At 40.0% G+C, this 16,387-nt stretch overlaps 1 protein-coding gene across 1 annotated transcript in view; it reads right to left on the bottom strand.

The window, feature by feature from the left end:
* Positions 1 to 12,714: 12,714 nt before the first annotated feature.
* Positions 12,715 to 16,387, bottom strand: part of CIB4 (calcium and integrin binding family member 4) — an 81,332-nt gene continuing 77,659 nt past the window's right edge. Inside the window, exons 6-7 of the mRNA XM_020983729.2 lie at positions 15,708 to 15,796; positions 12,715 to 12,904 (exon numbers count right to left, since the gene is read on the bottom strand). Coding sequence (XP_020839388.1) covers positions 12,874 to 12,904; positions 15,708 to 15,796 — 120 coding nt within the window. The 3' untranslated portion in view covers positions 12,715 to 12,873. The remainder of the gene's footprint in view (positions 12,905 to 15,707; positions 15,797 to 16,387) is intronic.

Here is a 16,387-nt window from a genome sequence, read left to right as displayed (position 1 = left end):
GTAAAACTTGAATTTAGTCGAAAGGCCACACCCAAGGACCTAGAAGGTCACATGTGGCCTGGAGGCAGCAGGTTCCCCACCTCTGTGAAAAGGCAAGTCTTCCTGACTCCAAATCCAATGCTCTAGCCACCTTGCTGCTTTATATAAAACATAACATCCACTGATGTTAAGAATATGCAATCCCATGCAACGAGTTGTTGCAAAACAATGGCGCTAGTACTGATTCTCACAATTCCCTGACCGAATTCACCTTCAGAGAAGCAGAGTGGAGAGCAGCATTGATAATGGGGCCCTTGTGTTGCTGCTTTATGGGACCACCAAATGGAAGATTGCCCTGAGGAACTGTCACCCGGTGGGGACGTCCTGGTTGTCCTCCCTAGCCTTTGTTCTGCCTCTTGAAACCTGCCTTTGGGAAGGTTAAGGGACTGCCAGTCATTCACACAATCTGCATGAATTAATGTAACCTGAAAGCTTTTCTCCTAATACCTAACAACTATGAGCCAGCCAAAGACAGTTTTTGCTGAAGGGATAGGAAAGATTGTCTCTAAATTTTGTTCCTGTCATGGCCCCAGTGTTTTGTTCAAGTGCAATCTTGAATATACTTAAAGATAAAAATTGAAAGGTCATCCATCTTAAAGGCTGTCTAGCCCGACCCTGTCATTTTATGGGGAAATCTCATTTTGCTATCTTCCTTCTCCCATCCACACATTCATTTCCCCTAATCCATAGTAACATTTTCTTTTTAAAAAAATTATCTTTCTTTTATGTCACATTAATTTCTTTTAAAATATAATTTTATTGATATAACTTTTTACATGACTATAATTTTCCCTAGTACTCCCTGCCATCTCAAATAATAAATTATATTTTTTAAGAGAAAAAAGAGGAGGGGGAATCAGCAAAACTGACCAATGAATTGAAAAAAGTCTGAAAATATGTGCAGTGTACAAGGTTTGTGGACCTCCCACTTCTGTGAAGGAGTGGGGATATCTTTCTTGTATATTCTTTTGAGCCATGCTCATTCTTTATTATAATTTAGCAACATTCACTTTTGATTTTTTTTTTTTGGTGTGGTTGTTCTATCTGCTTATATTGTTGTAGTCACTGTGTGCATTGTTTCCTTGGCTCTGCTTACTTCACTTACCCTCAGTTAGTTCATGTAGATTTTTCCATGCCTCTCCACATTCATCATATTCATAATTTCTTATGGCACAGTAATATTCTATTATATTCATGTACCACAATTTGTTTAGCCATTCTCCATTCAGTAGGCATCTACTTTATTTCCAATCCTTTGCTGTCACAGAAAGGGCTGTTATAAATATTTTGGTACATATGGGAACTTTCTTCTTATCAATAGCCTCCCTAGGTATAAAGCTAGTAGTGGAAGCTCTGTCAAAAGATATGTACATTTTGATCACTTTATTTGTATAAATTTGAAATTACTTTCCAAACTAGTAGTACTGATTTACAGTTTTCCTGCTGGGTTTCCATTTGTTCTCTTCTGTACTTTAAAGAAAAATGCTTCATTGATCCCCTTTACAACAATGCACTGGGGTGTCCATCTTCCTGCAACCCCTTCAATACCTGACTATTCCCATCTTTTGGTATCTTTGCCAATTTGTAGTGTATGGATTGAGACTTCAGAATTGTTTTGATTTGCGTTTATCTTACTAATACTGATTTGGAGCATTCTTTCATATAGTTATAATAGTTTATAATTCTTTTGAGAAGTTTTCATTCATATCCTTTGACCACTTATTTATTGGGGAATAGTTTTACTCATATTATACATACATATATGTGTGTGTACGTGTATGTATGCATGTTAAATGTTTATATATCTTAGATACCAAACCCTTTTCAGAGAAATTTGATACAAGTGTTTTTTTTTTTCCCATTTGACCACTTCCCTTTCTTACCCTAGGTGCATTAAATTTGTCCATGGAGAAGCTTTTCAGTTTCACATAGTCAAAGTTATCTATTTTATCAAAAAGAATTAATTCTAAAAAAATAAGAGTATTTCCATATTCCAAGTAGAACAGAAAAGGGGGACCATGCATGAAACTGTGAATTTCTTATTATATATAGCTTGTTTTTAATTTAAGAATATAAAATATTAAACATGTAACTTTCAAAGTCGTCATACTTGTCTGTAATCCTTTCTGGATTTCCATTTGTTCTCCTCTCTACTTTAAAGAAAAAATGCTTCAATGATCCCCTTTACTTATTTTTCTTCTTCCCCCCCCCAATACTACCAATAGTCTCCTTCCCCTTCTTACTCCCAATTACTGTCTTCCCACCATCCAAGATGAAATTGAAAAACAAAAACCTTGTAACAAATATGTATGGTTAAGCAACACAAATCCCAACACTGGTCATAACAAAAAATGGATATCTCTTTCTGTATCTTGAGTCTATCACCTCTTCATCAAGAAGGAGTACAATTCTCCATCATCAGTCCTGACCCTCTGGAGTTCTGGGTTAATACATTGATCATAGTTCTTAAGTCTTTCAAAATTGTTTTTATTTACAATTATAGGGGCAGAGTTGAGCAAATGAACCCAGTCATCTCATTTAAAGTAAGTTATGAGGGCAGCTAGGTGGCACAGTGGATAGAGCACCGGCCCTGAAGTCAGGAGGACCTGAGTTCAAATCTAGCCTCAGACCAAACATTGACATTTATTAGCTGTGTGACCCTGGGCAAGTCACTTAATCCCAATTACCTAAAAAAAGACTTAAAAATAAAGTAAGTGATGAGATGCTAAGCCCTTTTAAACTTATCAAGTGAGAATACTTCTCTTTGAAATTAACATTTTGAGGGCAGCTAGGTGGTGCAGTGGACCTGAGTTCAAATCCGGCATCACACATATAACACTCACTAGCTGTGTGACCCTGGGCAAGTCACTTAATCCCATTGCCTAGCTGCAAAAGGAAAAAGAACTTAATATTTTGGAGGGTGGAGCCAAGATGGTGGAGAAAAAGCAAGGACTCTCTTGAGCTCTCCAAAATTCCCCTCCAAACAACTTTAAAATAGCACCTTAAAATGAATTCTGGCATGGCAGAACCCGCAAAAGGATGGAGACAAACTATTTTTCCATGACCATAGAAAGTTAGTATGGTGACAGGGAAGATCAAAATGCAAACTCAGAAGAAGAAAAAGTCAAAACTGCTATCTCCAAAGCTTCAAAGAAAAATGTGAATTGGTCTCAGGAACAAGAATAAATCCTGGAAAAGCTCAAAAAAAATTTTAAATAAAAGAAGTAGAAGAAAAATTGGGAAAGCAAATGAGAGTGATACAAGAAAATCATGCAAAAAGAGTCAACAACTTGATAAAGAAGGTGCACATAAAAAAATACTGAAGAAAATATTAAAAAATAGAATAGACCAAATGGTAAAAGGGGCACAAAAAATCCTCTGAAGAAAAGAACTCCTTAAAAAGCAGAATTGGCCAAATGGAAAAAGAGGTACAGAAGTTCACAGAAGGAAATAGTTACTTAAAAATTAGACTTGAGAGGCATCTAAGTGGTGCAGTAGATAGAACTCCAGCCTTGGAGTAAGGAGGACCTGAGTCTAAATCCGGCCTCAGACACTTGAAATGTACTTGCTGTATGACCCTGGGCAAGTCACTTCACCCAAAAAAAAAGAGAGAGAGAGAATTGGGCAAGTGGAAGCTAATTACTCCATGAGACATCAAGAAACAATAAAACAAAATCAAAAGAATGAAAAAATAGAAAAATATCTCATTGGAAAAATAACTGACCTGCAAATAGATTGAGGAGAGATAATTTAAGAATTATTGGACTACCTTAAAGCCATGATAAAAAAAAATCTAGACAAAATCTTTCAAAAAATTATCAAAGTGCCCTCATATTCTAGAACCAGAGAGTAAAATAGAAGTTGAAAGAATCCACTAATCTCCTCCTGAAAGAGAACACAAAATGAAAACTCCCGTGAATAGCCAAATTCTAGAGCTCCTAGGTCAAGGAGAAAATATTACAAGCATCTAGAAATTCAAATATCGTGGTGCCACAGTCAGGATTACACAAGATTTGACAGCCAACTCTAGAGAGCCCTAAGGGGATATAGTATCTTCCCTCTGAGTACTTGCCTTATCAGGGTAAGTACAAATTAGAAAAGTAGCCCCAAATGCTGCATAAAGTTGTTGTTACTATGTAAACTGTTTCTGATTCTGCTGACTTCACTTTGTATCAGTTCATATAGGTCTTCCCAAGACTTCAGTGAAATAGTTCTTTTTCTCATTTATTCTGGGGCAATAATAATCCATCACATTCACATATCATAATTTTTCAGCCATTTCTAAATTGATGAACACGTCTCCTGGTTTCCATTTCTTTGCCTCTATAAAAATAGCCACCATAAATATTTTTGTACATTTGGGTCTTTCCCCTCTGTTTCATCTCTTTAGGGTATAAGCCTAGTAGTGGCATCACTGGGTCAAATGGCATGTATGGTTTAGTCACTTTGGTGCCATAATTCCAAAATTGCCTTTCATAATGGCTAGACCAAATCACAACTCCACCAACGGTGCATTAATATGCATTTCTCAATTTTCCCCTTCCCTCTCCCATTCAGAGAGTCATCTCTTCTAACAACAACCAAAAAATAAAATTTTAAGAGAAAAAAAGGCAATTTAGAAAAACTAGCCAACATATCAACTTAATCTGACAGTATTTACAATGTTCCATACCCACAGTTCCCCAACTTTTCAAAGAAGGAAAAGAGGCCTGGTTGTCATTGAGGACAAGCTTAGTCATTTTGTAATTACACAGGCTTCAGTTTCCTGACTTCCTCATTTTACAGAGAAGGGAGTACAGACCCAGTGAAGGGAAGGAATCATTCCTTACCCCCACTCTGCTACAGTACTTTTTGCTCATGGCAGGTTTGTTTTTTTTTTACAATTTAGAGCAATGTAGTAGCTATACTAATATATAGTATTTTCCTCTTTTCCCCTCCTTCCTCTTTTTTCCTCCTTCCTCTCTCCATTTCTCTTCTCCTCCCTCCACTTCTACAGCCTTTTCTTCCTCCTAAGGCAAGCTCTTTTTAACCAATGTGGTTATACCTTATGTTTTCTTGCCATATATTTTCCAGATCTCTGATCTTTAAGCTCACATTTTGCCCACTTATGAGATTTTCACCCCTTTCATTTGAGGTGCTTTGTAGCCCTAGGCTTGTCAGGGCCAAACATTCCTTATTTATAAGCACCAAGAACAAAATAGACACAAAGTCCTCCTTGCCCCTCCTGCCTCTCTAGCCATGGAAGCTCGGACTTTTGGGAGCCTTTAGAGAGAGAGTCCTGTAGGTTCAGAAGTAGAGGAAGCTGTGAAAAGCAGGAAGAGCCTAGAGGAGTAACGTAGGGAGTGAGGAAGAGGTAGGTGGCCTACCTACTGGTATCCCTACATATCCAAAATACCAACCACCACCACCCCGAAAAAACGCTTCCAGAATATTTATTCTTTACTCTGGTTATACTTCCTTAAATTCCAATTAGGGACTCATTTGAGCTAACCAGCCTCTGTGTGAAGGGGCTGTCTGTCATTCACACATCTATGTGAATGAATTCAATCAGAAAGGTTTTTTCCCTAACACTTCATTGAGCTCAGCTGTCCTGTGTGTGTGTGTTGGGGGGGGCAGTGTGTGTGAATGTGTGTGCGTGTAGGGGGGTGTCAGTGTCTGTGTAGGTGTGTGTCTGTGTGTACACCAAAGGGAGTCTTTTATCGAGAGGATAGGAGGGATCCTAATTACACAGAATCATAGATTTGGAGCTGAAAAATGCAAAAAAAATAGGGGCATCTAGGTGGCGCAGTGTATAGAGCACTGGCCCTGGATTCAGGAAGACCTGAGTTCAAATCTGGCCTCAGACACCTAACACTTACTAGCTGTGTGACCCTGGGCAAGTCACTTAACCCCATTGCCTAACCTCCCCCCCCCAAAAAAAATGAAAAAAATAATTAAGAAAAATTCAGTTTGGCTGAAAGAGTGGTGACCTTATGACAGGTGGACCACCTTGAGCAAAGAGGTCCTGTAAAACTGTAAGGCCAAGGTTATGAATGCTGATGGAGTGAAGAGGAGAGGGAATAGTTGGAGGCTAGGCAAGGAGGGGCTTATCTGTCCTGGTAGTTTGCTATTTTAACAAATTATTCTTGCTAAGTAAAGGATACACTCCTATAATGTAAAAAATTTGAAATTTTCTTTAAAAATTATTATTTAATAACACTACTAGTTCTGTAACCCAAGAAGATAAAAAAAAGGGGGAGGGAAGGACCTACTTCTACAAAAATATTTATAGCAGCTCTTCTGTGTGGCAAATTGGACATTGAGGGGGTGCCCATCAATTGGGAATGGCTGAACAAATTGTAGCATATGATTGTGAGGGAATACTATTGTACTATAAGAAATGAGGAGCAAGATGCTTCCAGAAAAACCCGGAAAGATTTACATGAACTGATACAGAGTGAAGTGAGCAGAACCAGGAGAACATTGTATACGATAATAGCAATACTGTACAATGATCAGCTGTGAATGACTTAGCTATTCTCAGCAAGACAATGATCCAAGACAATCCCAAAGGCCTCAAGATGAAAAATGCTATCTGCCTCCAGAAAAAGATCTGATGACATCTGAATGTAGACCAAAGCATACTATTTTTTCACTTTCTTTTTTTTGTTCGAGTTTTCTTCCACAAAATGATTAATAAATATGTTTTACATGATTATGTATGTATGTTCTCTATCAGATTGCTTATTGTCTTAGGGAGAGGGAAGAGGAGGGAGGGAGAGAGAGAGAATTTGGAACTCAAATTTTTAAAAAATGAATGGAGAAAATTGTTTTTTACACGTAATTGAGGGGAGAATAAAATGTTATTTTTAAAAATTATCATTTAAAATTATTTGTGCCCTAGGGCAAAACCCCTGTCATCCTATTTCTGGATGGTAGAATACCAAAGGCACAGGAAATGGAAGTCTGCCCCTAGGAAAGGCAAGGAGAAATTTCTTTCTACTTCCCTCCTATGCCACCTGTTCCAATGGCCCAGAGCAATGTAGCAGCTATACTAACACATGGCTTCTCCCTCCACTCCCCCTCACTTCTGCATCTTTTTCTTCTCTCTGCTAAAGCAAGCTCTTTCTAACCAACATGGCTTCTTCTCCTGCCTTACATTTTCATAATATGATCTCCTCCCCCTGCTCTCACGGCCTAGAACTGAAGCTGAAATTATCAGAACTATTGATCAATGACAATATGGCTTTATGGCCTTGGAATCAGCTATTTGAGTTGTTTTTAATCCCCTCGTTTTACAGAGGAGGAAACTAAGGTTCAGGGGAGGAGGGAAATTATTTACTGAGGGTCACAAAGCTAGTTAGTTGTAGATCTCAGACATGAATAAAGGTACCTGATTCCAATTCTGCTGTTTGCTATACCAGATATCCTCTTGGAACATAGGCCTTTGGGGGAAAGACACTCATTTAAAGCCTCATCACTAATGATAGGAAAATCATATCTAGTTCCAAACAGCCCTTGAAACTCAAATTTGGAACAGACGTGTAACAATGAATGGAGGACTTGCCTACACAGTGATCCCCAGCTTATTTCCTACAATTACTATACAGGAAAGGGATTTGTCCAAAAGATTACATTTCCCACATGGCTTAAGACTGAGAGAGTGTCCCAGATCATAGGATCACACATCTGGTGCTGGAAGGGCAATCAAACAGAATCTAATCCTATCCCTTTATTTTATAGATGAGGAAACTGAGGCTCAGGGTGATTGTGACTTGCCTAAGGTCATGTAGTTATCATTAGACTCAGGTCCCCTGACTCCAAAGTTAGTGTTCTTTCCACCATATTTCTCTGTTTCCACCTCGCCATCCCCCAAACAAAGTACTATGTATAAACCTCCAATGTTGATTAGATCCAAAGAGGTTCTACATGTCAAGAGGTTTAAAAAATCCATGGGGGAAGTAGGTGAAGGAATGGTAAGGTCCTGAACTTCAGTGAGGGGAGACCACACATAATAGTGTACTTGGTGTTTTAACCTTTTATGTCCCATCTAGACCATAAAAGCAAATGTCTCGCTTTCCTTTGGCCAGCCCTGTGGGAAAGACTTCAAGAAACAGAACCCAGTGTATGGAAGTGTGCACCTTGGCCTATCAGCACAAAGTGACTATATCCTTCCACCATGTTCAAAAGTTAGAGAAACTGAAGGGGAATCGGATGATAACATCAGTAGAGAATGTTTTGCTACTTGATTCACTCCCTTATTATCTATGGTTTTTTCCATGTTTTAATTATATACTTTTTCTTTTTTTAGTAGTATTTTATTTTTCCCCAATTACACAGCAAGGCAATTTTTAGCATTCATTTTTTATAAGATTTTGAGTTCCAAATTTTTCTCCCACCCTCTCTGCCTTCCCCTCTTCCAAAAATGGAAGGCAATTTGATACAGGTGCTATCAAGTAAAACATATTTCCATATTAGTCACATCTGTGAAAGAAGAAATAGATCAAAAGGAAAAAGAATAAGGTGGAAAAAGCATGCTTCGATCTGCATTCAGACTCCATCAGTTCTTTATCTGGATGTAGGTAGTATTTTCCTTCATGAGTCCTTTGTACTTGTCTCAGGTCATTGTGTTACTGAGAAGAGCTGAGTCATTCATAGGTGATCATCACACAATGTTGCTGATACTATGTACAATGTTTTCCTGGTTCTGCTCATTTCACTCTGCATCAGTTCATACAAGTCTTTCCAGGTTTTTCTGAAGTCTGCTTGCTCATCATTTCTTATTGCACAACAGCATTCTGTTACATTCATATACCACAGCTTGTTCAGCCATTTCCCAATTGATGGGCATCCCCTCAATTTCCAATTCTTAGCCATCACAAAAAGAACTGCTATAAATATTTTTGCACATGTAGGTCCTTTTCCCTTTTTTATGATTCTTTGGGATACAGACCTAGTAGTGGTATTGCTAGATCAAAGGGTATGCACAGTTTGGTTGCCCTTCGGACATAGCTCCAAATTGCTCTCCAGATGTTTGGATCAATTCACAACTTCCCCAACAGTTCATTAGTGTCCCAATTTTCCCACATCCTTTCCAATATTTATCATTTTCCTTTTTTGTCATGTTAGCCAACCCAACAGGTATGAAGTGGTACTTCAGAGTGGTTTTAATTTGCATTTCTCTAATCAAAAATTATTTAGAGGGGTAGGTAGGTGGTGCAGTGGATAGAGCACCTGCCCTGGAGTCAGGAGAACCTAGGTTCAAATCCATATAGCACTTACTAGCTGTGTGACTCTGAGCAAGTCAGTTAGCCCCAATTGCCTTGCAAAAGAAGTGATTTAGAGTACTTCTTCATATGCCTATAGATAGCTTTGATTTCTTCATCTGAAAACTGCCTTTTCATATCCTTTGACCATTTATCAATAGGGGAATAGCTTGTATTCTTATACATTTGACTCAGTTCTCTATATATTTGAGAAATGAGGCCTTTATCAGAAACACTTGCTGTAAAGATTGTTTCCCAGCTTTCTGCTTTCCTTCTAATCTTGGCTGCATTGGCTTTGTGCAAAAGCTATTCTAATTTAATATAATCAAAATTATCTATTTTACATTTCATAATGCTCTTTATATCTCTGGTTATGAACCTATAACTCGATTAACTTCTCCTTTAAGAATTTGGATGCTATACCACTTGGTGTATATATGTTTAGTATTGATATTGCTTCATTGTCTATGGTACCTTTTAGCAAGATGCAGTTTCCTTCCTTACCTCTTTTAATTAGGTCTATTCTTGTTTTTGCTTTGTCTGGGATCAGTATTGCTACCCCTTTTTTAAACTTCAGTTGAAGCATAATAGATTCTGCTCTAGAACTTTACCTCCTTTACTCTGTGTGTATCTCTGCTTCAAATGTGTTCTTGTAAACAATATATTGTAGTATTCTGTTTTCTGATCCACTTTGCTATCTGCTTCCATTTTATGGGAGAAGTCATCCCATTCATATTCACAGTTATGATTAATAACTGTGTATTTCCCTCCATCTTATTTTTCCTCCTGTTTATCCCTCTCTCCTTTCACCCTTTCCCTCCTTACCAGTGTTTTGCTTCTGTCTACCACCTCCCCCAATCTGCCGTCCCTTCTGTGTCTCTCCACCCTTTACTTAATCTCCTCCTCTCCTACTTCCCTGTCATGTAAGATAGATTTCTGTATCCAACTGATTGTGTATATTATTCCATCTTTGAGCCAATAGTGATGAGAATAAGGGTCAAATAATGCCTGTCACCTACCCTCCCATTTTTCTCTCCACTGTTACAGGTCTTTCATGCCTCTTCATGTGAAATAATTTATCTCATTCTACCTCTGCCTTCCTTCTGCACCCAGTGTACTCCTCTTTCTCATCCCTTAATTTTTTAATGTAATTCCCTCAAATTCAACTTATACCTGTACTCTCCATCTATGCATAGTCCATCTAGCTGTACTAGTAGTGGTACATTTTTAAGAATTACAAGTATCATTTTCCCATGTAGGAATGTAAACAGTTCAGCTCCACTGAACCTTTTATGTTTTCTTTTCTATTTTTAACTTTTTAGGCTTCTCTTGGTTCTTGAATATTGGAGACGAAATTTTTTGTTCAATTCTGGTTTTCTCCTTATGAAAGCTTGAAATTCTTCTGTTTCATTGAATGACCATTTTCCTTGAAATATTATGCTTAATTTCACTGGGTGGGTGATTCTTCATTGTAGTCCTAGCTCTTTTGCCTTCCAGAATATCATGTTCCACGACCTCCGATCTTTAATGTTGCAGCTGCTAAGTCCTGTGTAATCCTGATTGTGGTTTTCCGATATTTGAATTCTTTCTTTCTGGCCACTTGCTATATTTTTTTCCTTGACCTAATAGCCTAATTTGGCTATAATGTTCCTTGGAGTTTTTATTTTGGGATTTCTTTCCCGAGGTGATTGGTGGATTCTTTCAATGCCAATTTTGCTCTCTGATTCCAGGATATCGGGGCAGTTTTCCTAGATAATTTCTGGGAAGATGCTGTCCAGGTCCTCCTTTTGATTATGGCTTTCAGATAGTCCAATGATTCTGATGTTATCTCTCCTGGATTTATTTTCCAGGTCAGTTATTTTTCCAATGAGGTATTTTATGTTTTCTTCTATTTTTTCATTCTTTTGAATTTGTTTAATTGGTTCTTGATGTCTCACAGAGTCATTAGCTTCCATTTGCCCAATTCTAACTTTTAAGGAGTTGTTTTCCTTGGTTACTTTTTGTGCTTTCTTTTCCATTTGGCCAATTGTACTTTTTGTGTGTGTGTGAGGCAATTGTGGTTAAGTGACTTGCCCAGGGTCACACAGCTAGTAAGTGTCAAGTGTTTGGTCTGAGCCCGGATTTGAACTCAGGTCCTCCTGACTTCAGGGCCGGTACTCTATCCACTGTGCCACCTAGCTGCCTCTGGCCAATTGTACTTTTTAAGGAGTTGTTTTCTTCAGTGGATTTTTGTTTCTCCTTTTCCATTTGACCAGTTGTACTTTTTATGCAGTTGTTTTCTTTTTCCAAGCTGTTGATTCTTTTTTCATAATTCTCTTTCATCACTCTCATTTCTCTTCCCAGTTTTTCTTCTACATCTCTTACATGATTTTTAAACTCCTTTTTGAGTTCTTTCATGCGTTCTTTCTGGGCTTGAGACCATTTTCCATTTTTCTTTGTGGTTTTGCCCATAGGAGTTTTGCCTTTGCTGTCCTCTTCTGAGTTTGTGTCTTGTTCTTCCCTGTCACCAAAATAACTTTCTATGGTCAGATTCTTTTGTTTTGTTTTCTTATCTTTTTTGGCCTTTTCCCTTTCTTTTAAATCTGAGCTCTGCTCCTAGGGTGGGAGGAGCACTGTGTCAGGCTCCTTGTGCCAGGGGCTGCAGGCCCTGGCTTTTTACCTGGTGCTATACTGGCATTGCCCTGAGGCACACGGGGGACCCTTGTGTCTGGCGCTGCACTGAGGGAGTGGAGGGGGGGGGTGGCTGGTGCTGCCGGAGGCCACAGGGATCTGGCAGCTTACCTGGTGCTGAGTGGTGTCTGGTGTTTACTGAGGCCGGCGGGCCTCAGTTTCCCTGGGGGCTACCCTGAAACATGTAGTGGTCTGGCCACTGGAGGTTACCTGTATGCCCAGGGTTACATTGAAGTACGTGACGGTTCTCAGAGCTGGAATATGCCCTGTTCCCCTAGCAATGCCGAGGCATGTGGGGGGTCCTGGTGTTGATATTTACCTGTTCCACTGCACTAGGGCTTAGGATCTACCGCTGGCTTGCTGCTGGCTTGCTGGGACCTGATTAGATACTTTTTCTATTGGATTTGAATGTCTCCACATCAGCAAGAACTCATCTGTGACTTAAATTAATAGGCTCCGAAACAGCCTACTGGACCTGATTATACCTGAGAGGATGCTACATATAGCTTAACATTTCTTCTTGTTGAACATTCCACTAGGTCAAGACCAGTTCTCAAAAATTATCATCTTGTAAAATGTCCTCCCAAGCACTGACAACCTTACTATAGTCTGTAAACTTGATGGACAGTGTGGCCAAGAGGGATGTTACATACAACTTAACTGAGTCTACTCATTCTGTTCAGCCCTTTTTTATATCCCAATATGGTCACTGCCTAAGTTCAAGGAACAATGAGCCAGAAGGGTAAGGAAAATACCTGCCTATAACTTTATTCTCTTAAATAAAGCAGAGATACACATGTAACCATATCCCACCCTTAACATCTGGAGATCAGAGGGAATGAACAGGATTCTAGAGCTCTCCCATGTAACAGCCAGAAGACCATTTGGCTAGGTTGTTCTCAGCAAGGCAGCTTCACTGTCAGAGGTCCCAGCAATTAATCCGAAAGGAACTAGAAGAAGAACAGAATATTCAGGAGGTGCTGGATGCTACAGGAAATTCTGCTTGTTCTAATGGGGTTGGTCTGATAGAATATCTGTGGTTTCCAATTCTCTCTGATCATGTTGTATCCCTCTGGAGGCCCCAACTCCTTTTCAAAGGATTGCAGTCATCACTGATATACATAACCTTTCCCTTCATTTTACTGATGAGGAAACTGAGGCCCAGAAAGATAAAGTGATTTTCTCAAAGTCACAAGCTAATTAGTAGTCAATCCATCAGTCAGTTGCTCAACAAACATTTATTAAGCACTTACTATGTGCCAGGTCCTATTCTAAGCACCAGGGAGATCACTTAATGAGAAAGTATAGAGGAAAAAATATAACCCAAGAATAGAACCTGGGTGTGTGTGTGTGTGTGTGTGTATGTGTGACATGAATGAAGAACCATCAAAGGATATTGAAAAGGAGTATTTAAAAGGATAAAAGGGAACCACAAAAACTTAGTATCTAGGGGAAGGTCTTCAACAATGCCAAATGCAGTAGAGGGACAAACCAAAAAGGATAAAAACTGAGAAAAGGCCACTGGATTTGGCAATGAGGGTATCACTGGTCACTTTGGAAAGGGGCAGTTTCAATTGAATGAGATCATAAGTCACATTGCACAGAGTTTAGAATAAAGTAAGAGTCTAGAAAATGGAGGCACTTTGTGTGAGTGCCTTTCTCAAGAAGTTTAGCTGAGAAGGGGAGAAGAGTTATAGGACAAGAGCTACCAGGGATAGTAGGATGAAGTGAGGATTTATTTTTAAAGAACGGGGGAGACACTAGTGTGTTTATAGGTAGAAGGAAAGGAGTTAGTAGATGGGGAGAGATCGAAGATAGGAGGTACAGTGGGTATGAAAGTAGGAGCAAACTGCTGGAGAAGATGGCAGTGATGAGATCAAGGGTACATTGGGAGGGGGGTGCTCCTGTCAAGGAGAAAGCCTACCTCTTCTTCTAAGATTGGAGTGAAGGAATATAGGGTGGGGGTAGGGAAAGCGAGTGCTATGGGAGGGTGAGGAAAGACAAGAAGGTTTGGAACAACTGCTGTGGAGAGCAGAATGGTTAATGGCAGGGCTAAGATTCAAACTCAGCTCCTTAGTCTCTAGATCTAGGACTGTTTCCGCTACACCGGGCTGCCACCTGGACAAATACACACCTGGATCCCAGGATGTTTGAACAGGGAGGGACTTTTCTGATGAGGTACAACCTTTCCCATTTTACAAATGAGGAAAGTAAGGTCCAGAGAAGTTAAGTGATTTGCTCAGGGTCACACAGCTAGAAAGCTAGGCTGTTTTCCTCATTGTTTCTTCTATCTTTCTAGGCTCAGCTGGGACCTAAAAACTCAGGAGTCAACATGGTACAGTGGAAAGAAAGCTGAATGTGGAATCAAAGGACCTGGGGTCAAGTCATGGCTCTTCCACTTAGTTACCTGTGTGACCCTGGGCAAGTCGCTTAAGTGATCAGGGCCTCAATTTGCCCCTCTATAAAGAAGGTTGAACTAGATAGCTCTAAATCTATCATCCTATGCGTTCTAAGTCCTGCCCTGTGTCTACATTATAACTTCTGTCTCTATAATCTCATAGGAGGCCTTGATATCTCCACTCTACCCTGGCACAGGCCCTCATTACCTCATGCCTTACTATCATCACAGTCTTCTAATTGGTCTCCCTGCCCCAAGTCTCACCTCATTCCAGTCCATTCTCTATTCAGCCATCAAAGTGATTTTCCTGAAGCTTGGGTCTGACTGTCACCACTCCCCCCAGTCAATAAACTCCATGAGCTCCCTAGTATCTGCTGGATCAAATATAAAATCCTGTTTGGCTTTTAAAGTCCTTCAAAACCAGTTCTCTTCCTACCTTTCCAATTATCTTATGTTTTGTCTGCCTCTACATACTCCATGATGCAGCCACATCGAGCTTCTTACTTTTCCTTGAACACAGTATTCCATATTCTGACTCTGGGCCTTTCTCTGATGGCTCTTTTGCTTGGGATGTTATCCCTCTTTACCTCTAACTCCTACCTTCTCAGGCTTCCTGTAAACTCAACTCAAATTCCACCTGCTTCCTCCCACTGCTAGTGCCTTCTCCCTGAGATTGCCTTCCATTCATACCATATCTTTGGTATGGACAATTTTTTTGCATATTGTTTCTTTCATTAGAATATGAGCCTCTTGAGGGCAGAGAGTGTGTATGAAGACCTTTCTTCATATCCCCTAGCACAGCTGCTGGCACCTAGTGAGTGCTTATTGATAGACCAAGGGACCTTCTCTGCATCCTATTGGATGGAGGTAGATGAGGTGATTTCATGGTATGGTTGTACGGGATAAAAATGAAGGAGAAGGGCCTAGTGGGACAAGGACCCATGAGAAACTGGACAGATGCATTAACTATCTTCCATGATCTCTGCTTGGACTATGTGTATTCCATTGGTAGAACAAAGTGGAGTTCATCTTGAGAGGTCCAGTTTCCATTCTCCTCTAATCAATGATTTTCTATTTACTTGTCCTCCCCTTCTGTGCCTTTATAAGATGCCTAATTCAACATTTTTTTTTAATCCCAGGAAAAAGGATGAGTCTTTGTGACACTCATAGAATCTACTCAGCAATCTAAAGACTAAATACCATCCTCAAAAGACTTAGGTAGCTCTTTCTCTTGGCCAAAGAGAGACTAGAGGTGCCTGACTTTCTGCTTTGTAACCTCCCCTCTTCTCTTCCCCTCTCCTTTTTCTCTCCTTCCCCCCCCCCTTTTGTAGCTGCTACTGGGGAAAGTTCCTTACTTCATGAAATCTGGGGATTTGGACATGGCATGTTCAAACTCTGAGAAAGATAGCATGTGGTCATTGTCCATGTCTGATTCTCCCAATATCTGCAATGGAGAAAGAAGAAATGAGGCATCCAAGAGATAGAACAAACAATAAGATAGAGAAAGGGTAAGGGAAAAGGCATTGAGGTACCCCCTGGCTTTGGCCCTTTGCTCAGGAATTCCCCAGGGTCATCCAGTAAGCCATCTGCTAAGTAACCCTGACCATTTCCCTCTCACCTCGGGTGTGAATTTTGGTAACCTCATGCTGTTTACAACAGCCAAGCTGGGCTAGAGGCCCCAGGGAGCCTTACCCTGATAGTCCCTAGAAGGTACAGTGCCATTTGGAGGTCGAGAAGTGGGTTAGATTTATTTTTTTTTAAGTAAGCAACTCTACAAAGTAATGAGCTCTCTATTCCTATGCCCTCCAAAGATTTGGTGTGGTCTGGTTCTTCTGCCAGCTATATCCTCCTTCTCTGGCTGGGAGGGCTCCCAGATAGCTTCATGGAGAAGGCTTAGGGTCAGGGCATACCTGTACTCTTTCCCCATGCATGTTTCCCTATATTAATTCTCCTTCATGCCCCCAACACACAGAGGCACACAGTCCCTGCCATGGAACTGGATTTTGCCATTGGTGGGTGGGGGAAGGATATGACA

Source organism: Phascolarctos cinereus, unplaced genomic scaffold (genome assembly GCF_003287225.1).
Source record: "Phascolarctos cinereus isolate Bilbo 61053 unplaced genomic scaffold, phaCin_HiC Scaffold_2;HRSCAF=192, whole genome shotgun sequence".
NCBI lineage: Eukaryota > Metazoa > Chordata > Mammalia > Diprotodontia > Phascolarctidae > Phascolarctos > Phascolarctos cinereus.
This window is presented reverse-complemented; position numbering and strand designations above follow the sequence as displayed.